Consider the following 24760-nt stretch of genomic DNA (forward strand, 5'->3'; position numbering starts at 1 on the left):
GTAAACTAATATACCAACCACTATGGTAATTGCCCCGATGCTTTTTTGCTATTGGAACTTATCTACTACACCATTAAGTTTAATTCATTTTAAAATTAACTTTGATTGGAAAACGTAAATATAATATTTTAAATATATATGTTAAAAATATCTTTATTTTACTTTTTCCTGTATTAATAATTACACTAATTTTTGTTTACACTTTTCTAGCATTGTCAAGAAAAATATGTCGCCATAAATTAATGTTCAATTAACCGTCAAATAAATTTGAAGATTCCAAAAGCTTGGCTTTATGAGTTCTTATCCATTGCCTTTTTCATAAGAGACAATAAAAAACAATTACTCTTCATATTTGTTTTGTTGTCTCTCTCACGAATATAATTGTATTATTTTAAACTAATATATTTTTAAATTCAAGTTACCTTTCTTTTCTTTCTTTCTTTAAATATTTTAAATTTTCCTATGGAGAATAGTAACAAAATTGTACCACCCCATTTAAATGCTGAAGTGTACAGAACAGATACAACGGGAACTAGAACGTTATCCTATTTGGATTACATTCGCTTTCATTCAGGTCAGTATCATGTTTTATTTTTATAGTTTAGAAAAAGAAATATATAACTGATATCTCAAAATTAAAACGATAGAATAAATGTGGGTTGTAGGAAAAAACTGTTAACCTCATTTGTCCCAAGGCCAGACTTGATTTCTCAAATACTGGATTATAATTTTTCATTCAATCCTAATGAGAATTAATAAAAGTCTCTTGTCATCTTTATTTGGTCTCTTAATTAGTTCTAGGAAGTACCTGCTTACAGTGTTTGTTTCACTTTTACTGATAAACAAAGCATAGTTGAATCTGTGAATAATAGTTAGCAGGTACAGAAAATAATTTTGATTATTTTATGATGTAATTTATTTTTCCTGGATTCCATGACCTTATTGTAAACATATATTGATTAGCATTGCTCTCAGATCCTATACAAGAAGGAAGAGTTAAGAGTGGTTCCTACATGTCTTATTGGAAATCAATGAGGTAGGTCTATGTCCAGTTTTACTATGACTGAGATGATGATAATGGTATTAGTGATGGATTTAGGAACATACCAGGTAGCAAAAAGAATAAACGGTAGTAAGAGATCTTTATAAAAGACTACCTCTGTTGCAAATAGTTCCCTGTCCCATTTACCCTTATTTAAAAAAAAATTGTGACAGAATTGCAAAATGTACAAATGAATTGGTAAAGTTTTTGACAGATGTACATTGAAATAACTGTTAAAATGGATTAACTATCTAATTTAATTGTGGCAAAATAATTAAGTTACATTTAATTTTACAATTACATTACATTGTATTGTTGTCATTCCCTTTTCTTTACTTTTACAATGATATAACCTCTCCCTTTATAACTTTTTAAGACCAAATCGATTTAGATAAGTTAAGGTATATTTATGGGAAGAACTGAATCTGTCATTCTGTCACACATAAAGCAAGGGCTGTCAGAAAGGGACCCACACCTCCCCTTGACCGTCAAGAAGTTTCAGCTTCAGATCTAGCACTATGTGCATACATTCTTTACACATACATTTGTATTGTCCAACTACACACATTCTGTGGTATGTGTGTACTTGGACAATGTAATTATTAAAACACTTTTTGAATAATGTGGTTGCGCTGGTAACTTTTCTTATTATTTTAAGAACCTTTCCATTCTGTGAACTTAGATCAATGAAGTTGCACACATCACCTGTAACCCAGCAGATTTGTGCACCACTGAGTCAGGTTCTAATGTGCCCTATGCTATATATTTTTATAGAAATGGAGGCACAGAAGGAAAACGGTTCCAACTGCTATGAAAAGCTAGTGTTGAATATGAGCTCTACTGCAAGTGCCTTTATTTCATAACACAAATGTGGTGAGGTTCTTGCTGCAGTGCCAGATAATTTGCTTTTTAATAAAATCATAGAAGTTTAATAAAGGAAACAGGAAATCTTTAAACTTGGACTTTAAATTTATAAGATCATAAAAAACCTTTGCATTTACTATAATTTAAACTTGTATACAGAGATTACTATGTATTATTTTTTTAATAAATATTAAAATCCAAATATTGATTTCATTCTTAATTACAGATGGCACAGTGCTTATTGGGTGTTCAGAATTATCTGGCCGTTATTGGGATGGCGGAGCAAATATATATAAAAAGGATGCAGAGGAAGAGGATTGTATTAATTTGGAAAGAAAAAATATCAACTTAACTAGCGGTACAGCGGTTGGATGTTTTGTGGAGAATTCTGATAGAGTAATTGTTAATTTGCAATCATGATTCTATATTTAATCTTGTAATATTTTTTTCCTCCTTATTGTAAATAATGTATGTTAAATTTTTTACTAGTTATTTATTCTTGTACTTTTTTGTGAACACAGATTTATTAGTTTGCGTTGACCTAAACATACTTGGTGATCAGATTGGAATATATAATAAACTTTTTTTCAATTTTCAAACTCAAACTTAAACTCATCAAATTTAAACTTGTTTCCAGGTTTTTTTATGTGAGGACAGTGGTGCTGTTAGTATATGGACTATGCAAGATGATGTTTGGAAACAATGGGATGAAGAGTTATCCGTGGCTGAACATGATGATGCTGTACTTTCTCTAGACTGTTTGCAACCAGGCAAAGAATATGTTACTACTGGTGCAGATGGAAGTGTGAAGGTTTACCATTTTACTGTCTCATAAAACTTTTAATATTACTATTTGATTTTAAAAAGCATTCTAGTAAGCCCTTTTTAAAAAAGTATAGGTATATAGTATATTTAAAATGTTTTAATTTATTATAGTTCTTCAAATAAAGATGTTTCCTATAAAACACCGTCAAGCCAATGTGAAGGCTTAGACCCATTAGTTATATTTTTGAGTATATGGTTTGATAAAAACAGCTATTTTTTCTAAAATCGGGCCATTGTACTATGAATTTTAATCCTCTGTTTATAGAAGGGTTATGGCAACATGAAAATGGAAAATTTTGTTGTATGTTGGGTGCAATTCTTTTAATTTTTTAATGGCTGGAAAATAATTTTCACAAATATGTGACAATTTTAAATAAAAATTTTAAGTTAGCTTCCTACCTGATCTATCCTAGACAATCAGTTTAAAAAGGGATACACAAATGGCAAAATAATTATTGTTCTGAAAATATTAATTTTTATCCGGTATACTTATAACTGGCAAAATTTTAATCGTAGTTAAAAGCACAGACTCAATATTAGGGTCATTCATTCAATCTGAGTGATGTACACTGTGTTTAGGATAACACCTAAAATGCTCATAAAAGATTGACCAATACTTGCTAATCTAGTATTGTTAACCTATATACTAATGCAGAAAGTTATAGCATCCTCCCCCAAAAAAGGATATTTATGTTCCAACTATAGTCAATTTATCTCAATCAACTTACTCCTGATTGGTTAGTTGTTGTGTTTGGAATCAAAGAATTAAAAACATTCTTTTATATGTAATAGATAATATTATATATAATGATAGATAATATTATATTATATGTAATAGGTAACCTTTTTTTTATAATTGGTTATGAGACACTATTTTTCACTGCATTCTTAACACTAGTTGACTGTAGTTCTTTCCACATATAATTGAACAAAATATTTTTTTTCTATAGCACTATTCCACATTCCGAATGATTCCTTTAAAATTTTCTCGCAGGTTTGGGATATCTATGATTTGATTTGTATAAGAAACTACAGTTCAGCTCATACAATGGCAGTTAATACTGTATCTGTAAGACCCAAATCGCAAACTACCTTTGCAACAGGGTCACTAGATCAATTCATAAGCTTATGGGATGAGAATGTTTCCCAACCAGTTTGTGGTAAGTTAAATAAATTTATTTCTTTATTGACCGACATTTTCACTGTTGTCAAAAGCCTTCTTCGTAAATCATAGGCTCTAATATACCATTTTTTTACCAGAGGGAATTAATAAATGTCATATAACGCCATCTTAGCACATATTTGTTATTTTGCTATGTTCAGTGTTTGTGAAAAGATGTAAAATAATTCTAATAATGTATGAATCCTTGTAATTGAGATTTCAACCTACTATGGTTACCCTTGAAACTATTGAAGTTACTTTATAATTAAAAATTTATATATGATTAAAAATTAATTACACTTTTTAAAAAAAAATACTTTGAGATGATAATTGTGCATTTTACAATGCAGTCACGTGCAGGACACGTGTAGTTTTTTGTTTAAGGTTCATATAGTACATCTTCTTGTTTAAACCCTATTTGGATTATGTTGTCAGTTCATTGATATTGCCAGTTATACTGACTAATATGTCAAACCAAAGTATAAAAAGAATTTTCGTAACCGAGTTATAAGGAAACTTGTTTATAATAATGGTATACAGGAGGAGTTCTTCATTTGTAAATGAATTATAATCACACAGGCCAGTGTAAATTTAGACATTGGGACTTGTGTCGGTTTTTAACCATTGTAAGTCAAAAATTTCATTGTCTTCATTGATTTGAAACTGGCTGTGGCTTTTCTTGGATACAAGATACTCGCAGAGTAAAAATGTTGAGTAAAAACATAAACTTGATAACTGTTTTTCAGATGTATTACAAAATGACTGTGGTATTCGTTGTTTAAAATGGTTAGACGAAAATAGTTTAATATTTGGAGATGACGCTGGTACTTTAAGTTTATTGGATGTTAGAATGCCCGGAAGATCGACAAAATTGACTCAATTTCCTGCTGCTGTTCATCAGTTTGAATTTCAACCTGAGTATGATCATTTTATTATTTTTTTGCCAAATACTTTGATATTAAGGAAATTTTGTCTTCCTTTATACAGTTATATTAAGGCCCACGCCACACTCATTTTGTTACTTTTGGGTATTAAAAAACTTTGTCTATTTCTTATGATGTCCTCATTTATATATTGAAGTGTTATTATAATCCTTCCTAGTCAGCGCGCTTATTCAAAACCCACAATGCCTTTTGTAATTTTATAAAATACAGTCTCGATAATATGCAACATGTTTTAAAAATATTCTGGCTGTTAAATTTTACTTATAAAAACCATAGTTTGAAAATTTGCCTTTTTTATGAACAATGAACATCCTCTCAATTCTATATGCGGGTGGAATTTCATAAAATCCATTTCTGACATGTTTTGACCTCTACTCAGCGAAAAGAATATTTCTACCAAGTATCAAGTTCTTCAAGCTTTATGGTTAAAGAGATATCATGATGTACTGCACATAGGTGGAAATCTTATAGATATTATATATAGATAAGGAAGAACAATTTTTTCTTTGTTCAATACAAAATTGTAAAATCGATTTTAAGGATAGTCATTAATTGGTCTTGAATTGCCCATTAATTAATCATGTACATTTTTACAGATCCAATAAATTGGCTGTCTGTTGTGACAACAAAATATTAACAGTCTGTGAAATAACAGAAGAAACAAATGTTAAAGTAACACATGAAGACAGAAATACACATAAAGGCTTTATTAGAGGCATAGCTTGGGATCCAAATGATACAAATGTTTTATATTCTGTTGGATGGAACGGAGAGTTTTTTAAGCGCAATGTTAATTAATGAAATATATTTTCTTATAATATATTTTTTCATGAAATTAAAAATAACATTTGCGTTTTTTATTTCAATAGTTTATTTCAAAATAAATCAAAAAGATATAATAACAAGCATCTGGAATACATTTTACCTTAAAGATATACATATTTAGCAGTCTTAAGTGTTTAACAAACTTAATGAAGAAGTAAACTGAGCAATTAAAAATTTTAACACGTATGCTTTACGAGCCACCGGTGAGCCCCATTTGTGCCAAGCCAAAATGATGTTATTTGTTAACTATCGAGATTTACATTCCAAAGTATATAAGTTGCAGTTATTTATACATAAATAAAAAAATTATGAGTTTTAGCGTCTAATTTTGGCAAAAGGTGTAAAACTTTAAAGTTTTTATTAGATTTGAAACCCAATTGGGCAGGGCCACGCGGCTCACTTTTAAGTGCGTTTTGTTTGGTAGTTGTAATTTGTTGGTTGACGGAAACGTGACCGATGACCTTTTACGCGGCTTACGGGTGACCATGGCTTGAATATTTTAGTGAGAGATGACTTACCGGTGACCTGCGTGGCCTATATGGAATTACTCGATTGTTTTACATAGCGTTCAACGTGATAAGAAAATTGTAATAGAAGGCAGAGATGTTTTTAAAGTTGTGTGTGTTTGCGAACGATCGTTAATGCGAGGAGGGCGAAGCAGCTCGACGCTCCGGAGATGGGCACGGCGACGAACCCCGCCGTCCTGCTGAACCTGGACTTTTCAGTCGCACCATGGTGTCCAAATGTCGAAATCTTTAACAGAATTACATATATATCTGCAGTATATAATTTGAATATTCCTTGTGACATATTCTTATTCATAAAGGAACTTTTTCGCGACTTCGACGAAATTATGATAGTCGTAAAGGTTACCAAAGTGAACGATGAAAAATTCCAAAATGGCGTCAATGCTTAATATAATTTATCATTGTTAACGTCGCGAAAAGTCGTTGGATGCGGGCAGCGCAAGACCGGTCGTCCTGGCAATTTTGGAGAGATGCTCATGCCGTGCAATGTGCTTCTATCGGCTAATATGATGATAGAATGTGAAGTTATCCACCTTTTTGTATGCATTAGATATGATAAAGCGAAATGTCCTATGCAAAAGAATGGATGCCCATGCGCGTCCTCGGATTTTTAGGTGAAAAAAAATTACGGTAAAATTTTGTAGTACTTTAAATTTACTCACCTTAGCGGCAAATCGTTGTTATCGTTATCGACACTTTGAAAAAAGAATGCTAGAGGCCAGCTGATCCAAGAAGATTGTTTCCTAAAAGTTAATAATACACTATTAAATATAAATATCGGCAAGTTGAAGTGCCAATGGGCAAGCTACATAACACGCAGAATAAATAAATGGTTGCTGAGTTTCAGATTCAGAAGGAGTCCGTTGACAAGTGCAGCGCAAGACATCCTCCCTTAAGATGGATAGAGATTAAGGCCGTTTCTTTACAAGTTTTTGTTTAATGAACTCGTAAATAAAAATGATAATTCCTCTGAATTATCATTTTTATTTACGAGTAGTGAATTATAATCCCGATACACAGTTACACAGGTATTTTTATTTGGTAACTGGATCTTCCTTTTTTCTTAATCTTCACTATCCTTTACTCTTATTAAGTGGTGTGAAGAGGTTTCTTGATTAAACTACGATTTTTCTATAACAATAAGTTTTTATCTATGAAAACACGATACATACGGCGTAGAAGGCGGCAGAACTCCAGGTTCCGATGGAGTGTCTGGAGAGACGGGAGCAGCTGCGGGAGGCGGAGACGCCGGAGTGGTTGGTACCGGCGGCGGGGTCTTATTGATCGCAGGGTTGTAGATCTTAGGGTCACTGACCATTCGCACAAAGAATGAACGTTTATGCGCAAGCGCTGCGCGGTGACGGCGAGCCCGCTCTTCGTTCAAGTCCTAAGTTACCAAAGAATAATGTACTTACTAGTATACGTAATCAAAATTGCAATTGAGAGAAATTTATGTAAAAATTTAATGTTCATGATATAAACATACATAAATCGAAACTGTAGAGGATGTTAGTACATACAATATAATTCTAAATGGCAATATTTTAAAACCATTTTATTTACACTTCAAAACTTACCCTTTCCTTATCCGGACCCTCCAATAGTTCTGTAGCGTATTCGGTTATAATATCCCAAGCTATTTCTGTTAGTAAAAAAAAATTATTGCACCAAAATATTATTCGATTAAAGAATCAAACGCAATGTTTTTCTTAAGGTATTAATTGTTAAAAAAGCATTTCTTATTTGTAGTTAGTCGTATTAAGGTCGATAGATAAAAAAATTAAGAGTAAATGTAAATAAGTCGTTAGGACAATATTTCAATACCGATATCTTCACGAGTAGCATGCTGGTGGACCACGCAGAAACGGATGACAAAGCGATCTCGGACTGATGCGGGCACCATGTGGATCTTGCCAGAAGCATTGATAATGGTCAGAAGCTTCTTGTTTTGCTCATCCACTTGCTGAGCGCTTTCTTCAGGTCCTCCAATAAGTCGGAAGCAAACCAGCCCCAACTGTTTCAAAATACCTTTTGTTTTATAATATACATAAACAGAAAGGTGTACAAAATATCCATTTGTCATTGATATAAACGACGAAGTATTTAAGAAAAGTTAATTAATAATATCGATTACATTAATGTATTTTAAATAATAAACGAAAGTAATAAAAACCCAAAAAAAGATTACATAAATAAAATAAAACAGTGACCAGTTTCACCTTCACTTGATTGCAGACTTCAAATCTTCCGTCTTTCTTTACTAGCTGTTCGAAATATTTTGCCAGTTCACAATGACGCCGTACGTATTTTTGTAATCCAGTTATGCCATAGCTTCTTAACATAAACCAAAGCTTCAGAGATCGAAAACGACGGCTCAATGGTACACCCCAATGCCGGTAGTCGATAGCGGTGTGATCATAACAGTGTTGGAGGTAAAGCGGATCCACTACAAGAGCGGATGTCAAGAGATAACGGTTGGTGACCCATAGAAGGGAGCAATCGAAATTAGTTAACATCAGTTTATTCGGGTTAGTGTTAAAGGAGTCAGCAAATTCGACTCCTGCCAGATGATACTTGTGCTCGGGACAGAGAAAGGCGCTGCCAGCATACGCAGCGTCAACATGGAGCCACACGGACGAAAATTTCCGCACAACAGGTCCTATTTCAGCTAAGTTGTCAAATGAACACGATGACGTTGTTCCTAACGTTGTAGCAACGAAAAACGGAATTAAACCTGCTTCTTCGTCTTCTTCCATAGCCTATAAACATGAAATTTATTTATTAATCTCAATGAAATTTTACGTAAAACTGTGAAGTAAATTTAATCTACATAACCCTCACATATAACTTTTTAATTATTTAATATTATAAAGAAGGATTACAATTTTTTAAAAGTAGATACCACAAGAAACCAGCAGGGTTTATATTCGTGTTATTAGAGTTGACATTAAATAATAATAGACGAATAATTAAAAATGTAAAAGGACAAGCCTCTGTTTGAAGTGGTATGAGGATGATAAGTGAGCATTCGGTTAGTCGTATTTAAAAGATAACACTTAAGCTTTTGTTTAATATTACTTGATTTCAATTTTGGGATCTTATTCTGATTTAAAAAGGTATAAATATATTTCCATCTTCACACTTAGCATATAAATAGAACTTAATGAAGTCGTTCTCCATTTATAAAAAATGGGATCGTGAATTTTAGTATTTACGTCGTAGAAAGTGGTTCACAATGCGGCCGTATCGTCTCTTGGCTCGCCACGTATTTCCGGAATCCGCAGGCGAGTCATTAAACGCCTGACAGCGGTGCCTGCGGAACATCACGACGCCGTCCGCCTTTTCAATTATCTCTCGATTATCTTCACCGCGCCATACAACCACTATAACATACCTCGTCTACGTTTAATATAATTTTCGAATTTTGCGGTTAAATAAAGGATTTATTACTTTTTGATGTTACGTAAAATATTTATTAGCAACTTTAAATATTATTTTTTGATGGTTGTGAAGCTACAATTTATTACACTTAATACTTACTTTTAAAACATAGAAAAAGGAAAGATTTCGAGTGCTTTTAAAAGCGGCTATACTAATTGTACTTTAGTATGTGAAGTAATACTTTAATATAACACGAATAATTATTTTAATTAAGTAATAAATAAAAATATGACGTTAATAATAGGTAAACAGATATGATTTTCACAAATTAAACCCGCATTCTTAGCTCATCTGAAAAAGGCATTTCTTAAAACAATTTAGAAAACATTTTTATCATTTTATTGTTACTTACCTGTTTTAAAGTTTCGCCTCTAAGAGAACCATTTTCGTCGGGTTCCAAAATACGCATCTTGACAAAACTAATCATTGCCGCCTTTTCCACGCATGAATGTGCCTCTTTAGAACAGTATGCTATCAATTTTGTTAGCAATAGACCTTCATCCACAGTGGGAAATTGGTGTTTCAATCGTTTGATACCGTTGGCTCTTGCAGCAAGCATACATACAAGTACACATTCGCTCGCAGAACCCTAAATGATTAAAAAAGTTGTTAATATTTTTATCGCTGGATGTGTAAAAAAGTTTTGTTACGTTATGCTTTTACTGCTGGAGTATAATAATCATCCCAAATAAATCGTAACTTGCAGCAGTACGCAGTCAACATGTAGGCTTTCTACGGATTGTTAGATATCAGATACTTTCCTCGATTCCTTCATATACCGATATGGTCACGTTTTTACGTTATAATATACGTGTAGTGGAGCTTTTATACAAATAACGAATAAAGTATTTATGTAGCAAGCCATAATCAATATGGTATATTTCCGGGTTTGTTGAAAAAAATAAGTTTTTCATTCTTTATTACTCTTTATAATACTTTTACTTACTTCAATAACGCCACCACCTTTGCTTCCCTCTTCGAGCGCTAGAAAGGCTGGAGGTAAACCAATTGCTTTGCCTGAAATTATTTTTAAACATTTGAATTACTCCCTATAGTACTTTTAGAAATGATAGTAGTAAAATGTAAGTAACATCGACTGCTGTTTATAATTCTTTTGATTACCGATGCTATTTACGTCTTCTTTAATACCCTTTTAGCTGTTGGGATACTCACCCATCCAATCTAACATAATGATTTCTAACTCTGTACAAGCAGGACTCGCAGCCTGAAAGAAATAGTTTGTATTTTTTATTTTGTTATTAATGTAACACAGCAGGAGGTACTCATCTATTTCTTTACACTACAAAATGACGGAGAGGAGGGAATTACTTCATAGTAAGTGCGGTGCTACACCGAGTTTTGTAATAAGATGACATGACCGGTTGGACTTATTACCATTTAAATAAGTAAGCAGCTGAGTGAGTTTCAGCTTTTCAAAAGTTACTTTACTGTTTTAATTAAGTAAAACCTAGTAAAGTAACAAATCAATGCACCTATTAAAAATAAAACTAAATGCAAAATTAGTGTCAATTAATAATTTAGAATACTGCCTAAAATGTCCCACAGGTCAGTAGTTTTTTTTTTTAATATTAATTGATTTAAAAGCAATTTATTATCAAAATTAATAGTTTCCTTTCTTTTTTTAAGTCACGGATGGTCACTATTAACCCCATCAGTATTCACTATGGGCTGTTAGGCAAAATCTTTATAATTAAAAGTTCGTCTCCTTTCGTATTTTTTTTCTTGAATTTAGTTATTTTTGTTATTGCGCTGGAAATTTTTGCTTCTTTAGCTTGATTTAATAATTGATAAAATCATAATTTTTTTATGGCTAAATGATTAAATTATTCGAAACTTTAATACTAAACAATAGTTAGGAAAAATTGTCTATTTATTAACTAAAAAACAACATCAATTAAAATATTTTTTCTTTTGCAATTTTTTTACCCATTTTACGTAGGGTGCGAAGGTTTACTATGAAAATGCGTTAAATACACCTATGATACCAGGTTTTTATGATAAATTTCGTGAATTAAATAAAGTTTAGGGAAATTAATATTATAAATGAACTTTATTAAGTTACTCAAAAAGCGAAAAATATTTTTATAAGAATATAAAATTAATTCAGAGCGTAATTGTTCGCTTAAAGTATATTTTCATATTGTTGGTTCAATGTAAATGTATGTAATTACTACATGTATGATATTAACTACAAATAAGTTATTAATTGGCCAATAAGATATGCCATATAGTACAAACTGTCAGGCGAAATTTAATTTCATAACCTCCATTAAAACTTTTGAATTGTACAAAACTAAAAAAATCGTTTTTCATTATAGCCGCAGTTAGGCCCGCTTTTCTATAAAAAAAAAAACATGACAAAATTGAACAAAGGTTTTGAAACAATGTGAATATAACGCTGTAATATCAAAGCTGTTTTTTAGAGGGATTCTATGAACGAACTGTGCATTTTTAGGTTATCTACAGTCGAATCTCGTCATTTAATTGGATGGCCATTAATTGAAAGTGTCTCTTCAAACCATTTTCAAATTACTTAGTTCCATTTTTAAAATTGTTTTCGGATATTTTTACATACTTTCTACTTGCAAATTATTAACACAATTTCAGTTATCAAGATTCTCAGTAATACATCCATATGATTCGATGTTTATAAAAGCTTTTCCGCTACAGCCATGGTCGCGTGTTATCATTTAAATTACTGAACTTAAATATACTTTAACATTCAAAATCAAAAACCTCGAAGAGCTGACCTAGTCTCGTTTCATCATATTCCTAGTAAAATTTCGTTTTTTATATTTTTATATTCACTTGTGTTTTTTTTGTATAAATAAAGCTAGCAAAGTAAAAATTGAGAAATAACTTTGCTGGACAGGTCACCAATACAAATCGCAATTGACTTTTTTGTACAGCTTGCTCCTAGTTTTAATTTAATATGTAAAGTTTTGTCTTATTACAAGAAAATCTATTTTAATTATATACTCAATATGACAGGTTTGACTTACATACTTTATTTTAATAATTTAACTTAGTGAAGTCTCACTATTTATACTTTATAATATTTTTGTTAAAATGTTGGAAGCAGTATTTGTATATTATGTTATATAAAACATATACACATACCCAGGAGAAACCGATGCAACCTATTCCCGCCGACAGCATATCACCAAGAATTGAGGGATAGGCGTTTCCTGATGGGAAGTATGCATGAAATCTTGGATGTTGCCAGTGTGTCACTCCTGGCATGATCTTGTTCTCAACGTCGCACATCACATCATCCCAGGGTTCAGGATATTCCGGTGCTTCAGACGGCAGAGCAGCACGCAGATACCCAGGCTCCACGGATGGTGTAACCCGCCGCGAGCGTATTGTCGTCATGTAGGTGCAGATGTAATCCACCATTTCCTTACCACGTACTCGGAACTCTTCAACGTCCATTGCGTATGCTTTTCTCTATTAAACTTGAAAAATTATCAAGATTTTTCCTCGACGGTCTGTGCAAAGGGGTGAAGACGTGCCTGTGGTGTCGGCACGACGACCTCCGGTTGACTCAACGGCCACGCAGCCAGCACTCCGCTGGTTGAGAGCTTGGGCGGCGGTTCGCGGGGAGGGCGCCAACGCGTATGTTAGCCCGCGTTTAAGTCACGACCTTAGTAAAGCGCGATAGCGACTTAAAACCGTTTAATAATTTTACCTTATAATTTAATTGAATCTTTAAATAAATATCAAAGATTATGAATGAAGTAATAAATTTTAGAAGAATGGGTTTGTGAAGATAGATATGAAGTAAAACCTCACAATAATAAATGTTTTATTTGTAATAATGGAAAAAGAAATTTAATTGTAACAATATTTATAACTAACTATACGGCTGTTTCGTAATTTTATTATCATTTAAGCTGTAGCACGTTCACCACTGAACATAGACACGGCGAAAGAGAGCGCTCTACAACACTCCTCGACTTGTGATTGGTTGACGATTTTTTTTGGTATAGCATTATTTACATAGTTTTAATTTGGCTTAAACATGGTCTAAACTTAAGATGTTCTTCGCTATGGTTGGCTATGCGGGGTCTACACTCCTTGAGGTGCTAACGGCCATCTAGTCTGCACGCTATGACGCGCCCATTTCAACAAGGAAATATGCATTAATTGAACAAATGTTCTTATCAATGGGTGTTAAATGTTAATATTTCTTTGAATTTTATGTATCGGGGTGTAAAAGTTTTCAAATAGTGAAATTAAGTTTCCGTGTAAACTTTCAAAAATTTTAGAATAATAATATTTTATTAACAATTTCTTAAATATTTCTCATTATTTTTTTAAGTTTTTTTGTACTATTCAAGGCTGCACATCACACACGATGTGCCTAGGAGTAGTGTTTTGTTACGCAGTAAGTTTTATTCTAATTCTGATACGTAGATGAAAAAATGTTATTATTAATGTTATGTTATGTTCCTTAATAAAAATTCTGCTCTACACCCGCTACAGTTCCCGCTTCCGCGTACTTGTGGCGCACGACCTAAGTCCATCGTCTGCCCGCCCTGATGACACTTCATTCAGTCGTAGTCAGCTGAACGTTTTCCTTGTTACCTAAGAATGGAACATTTTTTTTTGTGTAAAAACATTAATAACTTTAATTAGGCCAACTTAAATCACATAAAATGGCCATGAAATTCATTTAACTTAAATTCAATTACACATTGAAATGTATAGTAATCAAAATCAATCTGTCAATAACTTTTCTTTGTTAGTGACTGGTGAGTTGTACGACACCGCTGATAGAAATTTATTGTATAGCTTGTGTTTGCTTTTATACAGTAATTGTTTAATCTTTATCAATCGGGTAAAGCCTTGCTTTATGTTTCTATGTTATCGATACAATCCCCATAAAATACCGTTACAAAGTAAACTTTTTTTTTTTGCTTAAGGTCAGGTTCGTCATAGAGATAAAGTAAAAAGATATGTAAATTGAATTTATATATTCAGTTTAGAAATAAATGAACCCTTTTTAATAGTAAATGCATATTTTTGTGTCAAGTCGATGATATTAATAAACAACTTAAAAAAGTATTACGATCAAGTAAGAAAATTCTTTTTTATAAAGACATTTAATCTTCACGATTTTCGGTACAACTGAAGCTATTGTGTACTAGCTAAAGTACAAAATCACGTTACCTGATATCACATCATTTATTTTTCACTATTATATATATTATATATTATAATATAGTATCAAATTTCCATTAACAACGTATGAGACATAGCTACTGGTCTAAAATAAAAAAACATCGTTAAAACACATTTAAAAAAATCGAAAAAACCCTTTGTGCTTATGTTAATTGTTACTCTATGTTTTTCTTTCTGATGTCACGTGTGTAATAAAATGTTAAAGTTTTGTTAGTTAAATTATTTTTTATTTATATTATGCAAAAAGTATAAAACTACTGTTGTTTGTATCGTATTTTTAAAAAATAAAAAAGGATGATAAAAAATTTTGCGTCCTTATGAACCATAATATAGAAACATTTACTAAAAATTTTAATATTAATGAAAAAAAATATTGTAAAAAAATCATGTTAAACAAAAAGACGTATTGGTACTTTAGTCGTCTTAAAAAAGAAGCCATATGAAGATGTGTCACCAATTTGTTTTAATACTTGTCTCATTACAAACACCAATTATAAACTTATTAAAAACAATTACTTCACCACCATTTTATTAACATAGTATATGTAATAATATACGTAAAGACATACTCGTTTTTACTTTTTTCACTTTTAGGAGATTTTGAATTACTGTTCGTAAGTCTTTTTATGGTAAGATAAATCTACATAGAGTCTATAAAGAAACTAGTAACGTTAAATAGGAAAGCTGTGCGGATAGAGAATAACAGATCTTTACATTTCAGTCTTTCAGAGTGGCGGACACGGGCATCCCATGATCGTTACCTTCAACACGTCAAAGTCAATCGAGTGTAATTTTCCGCGGCCTGTTTGCAAAAATAATGTTGACTTACCGATTGTTTAAAATGTCTTTACCGATAATTGCTTCATACAATGTAAATATATTGAATATACCAGTTTTACCACAACAGAAAGTAAGTTATAAATAACTCTCGTAAAGGAGTAAGCTCATCGCAATGCCCAATTCTGTTCAGAACTAATAACCAACTGCTAACGTTAGTTTTAAAAATTCTACGGAACTCGGAAGCGTTGTTAAAATTCAACTCATATTTTGGGTTTTATTAAGGAAGTCGTCCTATATAAGTTACCATATTTTCTGGATGGTAGAAAGAGTTATGATATACCCTAAAAATCCTCGTTTTTAATAAACATGAAAAGTTACGAGGCATCCGTTCGAATCGCTTTAGTGAAATAAAATTATATGGTTATATATAAAGGAGCTTAAGTGAAACCTCTTTTCTCGTTGCTGACATTATATTAAAATTAGTAAATATTATTCTGCACTGCTACAAGATAAAACAATAAAATCCTAACCTATAAAAGTTCCCAACGAGACAAGAATTTTCATATTGGAAAGGTAAAATAAAAAATTTAACAGTCGAAAATTTTAATGAAATGTCAAAGGAGGAAAGTGGTGGGACTTAAATACAAGTGCGCTCCTATAAATATTCATATAAAAAGCCTATCCTTTGATTATAGCCGTAGAATTTTTCATTACAGGGCTTTTAAGTGGTATCCTAAATCGGGCACCTCGGCAATACTACCAGTCTTTCAGCTTGAAAGCGATAAATTTTTCATTTATTTACTTTCTGCCCTATACCGCGATAATTGTACGTATTTAAAATAATTATAGAAAGCAGGGATTTTATTAATAAGAAATCTGAGATTCAATGGATAAAAATACTAAAATTATTGGAAAAAATTGTAGTATTATACAATATTAGATTGTATAATACCAAAACTTTTTTAAGGTTTTTTAACGTTTGTCTGCGTCTTTTTTGCCTATGGAGATGGTCTTTTGGAAAAAAAAGACAACAATTTTTTTATTTTTCTAATAATCTAATCTTTAGTTTGTAAAACTTTTAATGCTTAAAACGCATTAAAAGTGAGGATTACTAACACCCAAAAAATTACATCACGTTTTTAACGTATAAAAGATTTTATGGTTTGATTATTGAGATATAAAGCTAAGTTCATCCGTAGACGTAAAAAAAATTAACATAGTATACACGCGACAAATTATACAAACTTACTCACTATGGCCATATTAACTGAAAAAAATTATAAACACTACGTTATAATTCATTTTGAAATCTAAAATTATTTTTTAATGTGTTTTCTCATTTTCGCGCCAGGGACTTTCAAATATTTTTGTGATATTAAAATGGAGCGATAAATTAAACTATATATATATTACCAGTACAAGAAGTAGTTATGGAACCAAATGCAAATTTTAAACCCTCTATCTACTAAGATACTAATTAGTACAATATTTACGTACCGAGCTATTGAGGCGTACAATGAAACCTCCTCTGTTTGTAACAGAAGAATATCTCGCCGTCCATATAATTTTATATGAAACAGCCAAAAAAAACAATAAAGAGAAGATTTCGGAAAAATTGTGTCTAAGTTCTTACTGCTTAGTAATATTTTAACCAACAAATAAACCTAGTTTTTGCTCAAAGCTCCTTATAAGCTTCTCAATTAGTTCAGTTCCTACTCAGCGAAGTACAATGTGGATATTATCTAAATTAGTGATGGTTTGGTTGGGTCCTATCAAGGTGTGACCGAGCCATATTTTCTTGAAGGAGGAGTCAAAATAACTCCACATGTATATCAAGACACGCTTATTGGAAAATTATTAAATCTCAACAATACCAAATCACATATCTAAAAATAGTCTTTTTAGCCAGACTCAACACCGCGTTAGCTCGTTGTCCAGTTCCGATCTTAATTGGCAGGATTATGATCTATGGTGCTAACCTCTATAACCATATGAAGTCCCTGAAACAATTCGTTACAGTGGCAGAGAAGAATTTTCCCATATACAGAATACAAGACCTGAACTTTAAAGGACTGAATGAATTTCCCACAGGACCGGTGGAGGTGTCCTAGTGTCTCATGTTAAATCCAGTCTGGCCAAGTTGATCTAAATGGGCATTATGTCCAAGACAAACAAGACCTATTAAATAGACTTTAAAAAACGGGACCGGATGCGGCCTTCATCCAGCGTCCTCTGACGACCTTGGCTATATTCGAATGTTGATGCGCGCTGTTAGTCGTTTTGGCCTTTAGGAAAGGTCATCTCCACTTTGTGAGTGGACATCCTGTACTCCGCGCTCTGTAATTACCATTCCAGAACCTTAACGCCCAAGCGACCATTTAATCCAAATCTGATTCAACTCTCGTAAAAAGAGGAAGATTTTGTTTTATTTTAAAAAATAATTTTATTTAAAATAGAAAAATATTAAAATGAAAGTTTTCACTTGACTGAGCTTAGTTTTTAACAATTCGTATTCAAGCGGCCTATTCGCGTCACTGAGCGTTGCCACGGGCGGAGGGAGTTTGAAGCACGCCGAGGAGTCGCCGCCCTGGAACGCGCATTCCTTCCCGCTCCGGAATACCAATGGCATATTATTATGTGTTATCTCCTTTCTCATTGTGCAATATACTTATACAGACTGCCACGAACAACGTCGCACGCGTCTATTTAGATCTGATTATGTATAATACGACTTCATATATAACTGTGAGACAATAAGTAATTTTTGAGAGGATGTTTTTCATAGTCGTTTTTTTTACTACGATATGTCCAGTGATTCAAATCCTAGAAGATTTGTTTTTATCTTTATTTTAACATAAAAATAGTAGTTAAAACGAAAATCTGTATATTATGACATAAATAAATTATGTCACTTATTTTATTTTTTACCTAATGTTTATAGGTAAGTGCATAGTATGCTTTTTGCATATCTTTTATCTTTTTTAGTACTTCTGGAATAATGCTACTTAACTTTTTGTACAAAGAAGTTAATGATGTATTAGTCACATAAGATGTGGTTATTTAGAATTAATATTATTATGGTCTTTTCTTTTAACTACTACTACAGATAATTTTTAAATAATTTGATTTAGATCGTTATGCTGGCATTAAGTGATAATGGATTTTTTTTATTTTAGTGCGTTCTTAAAAATATAGGCTTTTGAAAAAATTATTTGTACCATAATTCAAAAAATAATAACGGTACGCTATAATATATTCAAATACCTTCTTAGATTGAACAAGAGAACGATCGGTACTTCTTTACATTTATTTAAAATAATTAATTTAGTTCCTCCGTAATGCTAATCAATTTTATATAATCTATAATCAAATTTAAATTATAATTATAGGGTAATATCTTTATCTGTATCTTTGTGATTACCGATAGAAGAATTTTAAGTTTTCAAACAACGAAAGAGGCATTTTTATTACATAAATAATAGTGAAATTATCAAAACGAAACTTAAAACGATATTTTTTAACTGTAGGACAGGTCAAAGAAAATTTTAATACTTTTGTAACGATGTATTCTGTATCATTTAATAGTGATAAAATTAAATAAATATTCCACAGGTTAAACAATGTTTTAAAACTGATCTCATGATTTATTATTAAATTTTGCGCTAACTCATACGCACGGTAGCACGCGTGACTGCCGTTCTGCAGCGTTGCGCATGCTGATCAACTAAAACAATTTAGGCGCTCCTTGCTCTAATCGAATTGGACGCTACGACCTCCTCCAGGACTGCATTCCGCCACAATTATTGAACGCAAATTCTATTATCTTTATCAAGTTATGCCAATATCGATCGTGCGTATTTAAATTTGTTCACTTGACTTTATTCGCCGCTCATGTAGGTAAAAGTAATCAAATGAATATTCTTAGCACTATTTCTTCTGTCATTCGCCATCTTATTATTCTAGCAAACGACTTTCTATGTTACTTTAACGGTACTACACACATTTGGGCGGCATGGCATTTAAAGTATATTTTACTTCAAGACGGTACAAATAAAATCATGGCATACATAAGATAGAAAATCCGCATAGTTAATAGCTAGTATCAATTTATATATCCTAATATTATATTCAAAGAAAAAATTTATAATCGACTAAGTTGTAAGTATTTCATAGCCATATCCATTAAGTGTTCTTAATAAAACGGCGTTGATTCAAGAGAAGATATTATGATATAGTAGGTAGATATCTAATGAAATCAAATACCTAATTCTTTTTTACTCCTGTTTCATTACATTATTATCAATTTACGCCACCATAAGGTCACCGTTGTGATTTTTATTATTTGTTTAATATATAAATAATTAATTGATTTATAAATGTGTTAAATGGTAATTTTAGTTGTTTTTTTTTTAGTTAATTGAGCGTTCCTTTTTTACATAGTAAACGGTCGGGTACTACCAAGCAAATAAAAAGAACTTACAAGAAAAGAAAATAGACTCGTTGAAATCTAATTTCGCGTAACCATAACGAGCAGCCACTCGAAAGCGATGAGCTATCCGCGACAGACGCTCGGCTCATATCAATTCTTTAATTGAGAAGCCTTCGCTTAAACGCCTTCGCAAAGTTCGTGGGAAAAATTCTGAACCTTTTTCATAACCAAACAGCACGCCAGCTATACTTCGTTTTAATCAACAGGCATACATAACATTTTTCATAATTTAACATTTTTCCTTTCCAAGCAAATTACGTTTTACTTATAGTAATAACTATAAATACTGCAAAAAACAATTTTCGTTCTAGAAAACGCAATTACATGCAACACGTTTTAAAATTGATGATATATATATATATAAATATGATTGTGTGTCTGTCTGTCTGTATTTGATAGACTCAAAAATCATATCACCGTACAAAATTTGGTAAAATATTAGGTATATCTCCGGAGAATTTTTTTGAAAAATATTTTTTTATCACTTTAGAATTAGATCCACGCAATGCGTGAATGGGTACACCTAATCTAATTATAAAATAGCTATCAAGTTCACATGTTAAAATAAAAAAAACAAACAATTTCTCTTTAAAACGTAATTATTAACGCTACTTTTAAATTGTTTTCTAACTATGCAACATTGTGCAGAACTTGCAACAGATAATCATTAACAAGGTTATTTAACTAAAGAAATTGTAAAGATGGTTTTGATAAGTTACTAAAAAAATAAATATTAAAAGAAACAATTATCGGAGTTCAAACGCACAATCAGGTAAGGTTGCACGTTTCAAAAGTGCATTCTAGAATATTCTAGATGTATATATCAATCTGGTATATACCAATCGTTCATTTTTTTTTTAATTTGCTTTTGCGTATCTGATATCAGTAGAAGGCACTACTCGTGTGCCTGCGCACAAATACAATTGCAGCATCATCATGTAAACCAGTCCTATCTTGTACACAAATAATTTAAAATACAAGACTAAAACTATTTTCGTATGAAATTTATTAACAATTTTTTTATAATTCTCATATCCTATTTTTATTACATGTTAATTTAATATTCATTTATTTTACATTATTAATTAATTTTTATCTCTTTACTATTATATTTAACATAAGTTAACAGTACCTATAACTAAGAAACTTATTAATATTTTCAGGCTTCAACTCAGGCACCATCAGTCAAATTAGACGGCTGTTCAATTTCCGTCATCCCACTTGGATTTTCTTCGTTGGTCTTGGCTTGACTCAGAGGATATGGACCTTCGTTACAATGACGTCCTTCGCAGGAGAAATTGTCAAACTCGCAATATTCACCAACAATGGTCTGTAAACAATTCAATTAATTGTGATTTTAACTCTTTTAAAACCAATTTTTATGTATCATCAATTTTTGTATAGGATTAAAACTATTTCACAAAATTAGTATCTTGTTATTTACGAGCACATCTATTTTTCTAAATAATCATACATCATGGAAATTCGTACATTAGAGCTTATTTGAAGATTTTTTTTATTTTTTTATTTTTTTACTATTTGGTAGTTTCCAAAATTGATTCAACATGCGAGCGTGTTCGGTTTTAGAAACGTCACAGCAATTTTCGATGATCGACTTAAGATGTCTTTTCATGCAAATTTGATATTGATATTATAATTTAATTATATTGAGGCTGTGTAATAAATAATCGTATACTTAATTAGGATGAAGAAGTTTAAATAATTCCATGTCTTAAGTAGCTGAGGGCAGGGCAGTGGCGTACCTAGGGGGGGGCGGTGGGTGCGGTCCGCACCGGGCGGCACTTACCTTGGGGCGGCATTTTTTATATTTACTTATAGTTGTAAAAAGCAACATATTCATTTCATATTTATTTTCTTTCTTGAATAATAAATTAAAATTCTGTTCCCAACATTGTAATTTTGTTAAGAATTTTTTTAACAATTTCAATCAGTGTCGGTAGTTGCGAAAGAAGCTTCTCAAAATTGAAGTTGATAAAAAATTATCTTCGTTCTACAATGAGTCAATTAAGACCAAAAACTCTTGCAATATTGCCAATAGAACAAGAAATTACAAATAATTTTAATTTTGAGAGCATTATACACGATTTTTCTAGTATGAAAGCAGAGTAGATATTATATAAATATGTTTACGAGTGCATACACATATGTCTAAAAAAATTTACTCTGTGTATTAATTAATATTCATTAAATAACTTAATGATTTTTGTATTTGTATTAATTTATAAAAAACTACTATTTGATTGACTTATAATAGAAGGGGCGGCAAACTGGAGACCGCCCCGGGCGGCAAAAGTTCTTGGTACACCACTGGGGCTGGGCACATCACTTGTACAACTGACGGACGTTGTGGCCAAAAGGTTCTCGAGTGGCGGCCACGTGCCGGTAGACGCGGCGGCGGCTAGTCACTAAGTGGACCGACGACATCGTTAAGGTCGAAGTCGCTGGATGTTGACAGCACAAGATTGTTCATTGTGGCGAGCTACCGAGGAGATCTATGCCTATGCAGTGGGCGTCTATTGGCTGACACGATAATTAGGTTAACAATTTTTAAATAACGAAGTCATGTTATGACATCAGTGAATAAGTTTTAAATGGTTGAATTACATACGTTGTACGTCAAAAATCTTGGTGACTTTGTAATATTTAGCAATATTTAAGTAAATAATTCTTTTCGTCACTTATCGTCATCTGAAAATTGTAGTTCTTTCTTTTTTTGTACATAGAACAGTAATTTTAAATATATTTAGATTCGGAAACATTTTACACATCTAATCGCTTTGATTTTTACTGTTTTTCTTGGTATTTTGACTGAATAATTATAATATCTCTTACAGACACACTTTAAATAACGGTATATTACGGTAAAAACTTTTTTTTAATTTATCATTTATGGCAATTTAACATGTTCTACCTTAGTAGGATGTTCAGGATCTGGCTGATCGCAGATACAGCGTCCACAAACGCAGCTTCCTCGTCCAGAGCAAACCTTTTCAGTCGTATCAGGTGGATAACAGTTTTCTACTATATCACTGCTTCCGCATGAACATTCAGCATTTTCTTGAAGGCTGACTATAACACAAACTATATTATAAGCAAATAATAAATAGTGGTTGTTATGTTAATTAAACAATGTCTTTAATCCAAAATCGTTATCTGTTTTTATAATTTATATTTAGAATATCTGCAAAGAATTTAATAACAGAAGTGAAATTCATTATAGTTATTAAATTCAACGAAAAAAATAAAATAAAATGTCTATCTAAAACCACAACGCACATTGCAAATGCATTTAAATAAATTTACTTTTTAGTTTACCTCAACGACAGATAATTTTCTTAAAATTTAATGTTAAAAAAGTGAGAGGATTTCAACGGAAAATTACAATTAATTACTTACATCCATTGTCTGAATAATCTATCGTATCATTCTTGCAAAACTCTTCATATGTAGGAAGCTGCTTTGAAAAACATCGGTTAGCAGGCTCGCACCAGGAACAATGACTTAAACCTAAACATTCTACACACGACCGCTTAATGTTACAAATAAAACGCTCATCCATGACAAATGGGTTACGAATTCTCGCTTTTACCTCTGAATTCGTTATGAAAACTACGCACAAGCCAAAATATACAAAATTCATCTTATTCAACATTTTTATTAATAATTAAAAATAACTTTAAACAAATATTGTTCCCTTTTGCTAGATTTCTTGATAACTATATAACCATGACTTAACTAACGTCTTATATTGTAAACGATAACCTCTGCGGATGGTTACGCAAATAAATATATCTGCTCTCTTTAATTTGATGAGTATTTACGTATGTATACACTTATACACATTTTGTACAAAACTAGTGCGTGCTTGTTACGTTATTTAACATGATAGTCTTTAGCATAATATATTCTCTCAATACAATATTTTGGGACTATAATTTCTTAAAGATAGCATTAAATAAGTGTAATCTATCTATCTTCAATCTGTAATCTACATCTATGTACTAATCCATCGCGATTTGTCCGTAACTACTGTATCAAATCACTTAACATTTTTTGTTAAAAATATTTCTTTTGTTAGTTAGAGTTCAGCAAAGAACGGATTCTACGGAATTCTGTTCGGAAGGAAGGGTGAGAGTGTGTTCATTAAAAGAAAGTTTTTCTTCAAGCTGTAGCTCTTAAAGCTGTGAAATCATATCTACAAAAGGTAGCGGGCCATGCGAAGCTGCCTAGGGAAAACTAGTACAATATTATAATAGTTGTAACTTGCCCACTTTTTTTTGCTATTAATTAATATTTAAAATAGTTTGTTAGATACCGTTAATTAACTATTTATAGTAATCATGTATATTACGTGAAATAGAACTTCTCATAGATTATCCGAAGTGATTTTGAATTTTTTTAGACCTATGGGTGTGTCAAAAGTAGTTTATATACGCTTCTGTGAACTCAATAAATTCTTAATGATAAAATTGTTTACAGAACTTTACTCAAGCTGAACGTTTGAGCGAGTATATTGTAAACTTAATGGAAAGACTCTGACTAGTGTGGCTTCATTTGGGCGTTATATATAAAGTATTTTATGCAAAGGTAAAACGATCATGTTACAGAAATTTCCTATAATCAATTATCATA

General features: G+C 31.7%; 3 protein-coding genes across 3 annotated transcripts; 1 reads left to right on the forward strand and 2 right to left on the reverse strand.

The window, feature by feature from the left end:
• Positions 1 to 329: 329 nt before the first annotated feature.
• On the forward strand, positions 330 to 5635 carry LOC137930522 (methylosome protein WDR77-like). The gene is made up of 6 exons (XM_068773799.1): positions 330 to 574; positions 2133 to 2302; positions 2544 to 2717; positions 3726 to 3891; positions 4640 to 4811; positions 5434 to 5635. Exons 1-6 carry the CDS (start codon positions 463 to 465, stop codon positions 5633 to 5635), a joined length of 996 nt encoding a protein of 331 aa, XP_068629900.1. The 5' UTR covers positions 330 to 462.
• Positions 5636 to 5752: 117 nt separating this feature from the next.
• Tdc2 (Tyrosine decarboxylase 2) lies at positions 5753 to 13086 on the reverse strand. Its single transcript, XM_068773785.1, has 10 exons — positions 12772 to 13086; positions 10804 to 10855; positions 10577 to 10647; positions 9983 to 10219; positions 8409 to 8948; positions 8014 to 8203; positions 7767 to 7831; positions 7362 to 7576; positions 6852 to 6932; positions 5753 to 6415 (listed from the first exon to the last, which is right to left on the reverse strand). The coding sequence occupies exons 1-10, from the start codon at positions 13084 to 13086 to the stop codon at positions 6301 to 6303; spliced, it is 1881 nt and encodes a 626-aa protein (XP_068629886.1). The 3' UTR covers positions 5753 to 6300.
• A 7622-nt stretch (positions 13087 to 20708) lies between these two features.
• On the reverse strand, positions 20709 to 23858 carry LOC137930591 (integrin beta-like protein 1). Its single transcript, XM_068773886.1, has 3 exons — positions 23525 to 23858; positions 23040 to 23197; positions 20709 to 21437 (listed from the first exon to the last, which is right to left on the reverse strand). The coding sequence occupies exons 1-3, from the start codon at positions 23778 to 23780 to the stop codon at positions 21279 to 21281; spliced, it is 573 nt and encodes a 190-aa protein (XP_068629987.1). The 5' UTR covers positions 23781 to 23858; the 3' UTR covers positions 20709 to 21278.
• Between the last annotated feature and the right edge of the window lie 902 nt (positions 23859 to 24760).

This window comes from Battus philenor, unplaced genomic scaffold (assembly GCF_028537555.1).
Source record: "Battus philenor isolate CCGP_79_NKW_IND1 unplaced genomic scaffold, ilBatPhil1.0.hap1 SCAF_6, whole genome shotgun sequence".
Lineage (NCBI taxonomy): Eukaryota > Metazoa > Arthropoda > Insecta > Lepidoptera > Papilionidae > Battus > Battus philenor.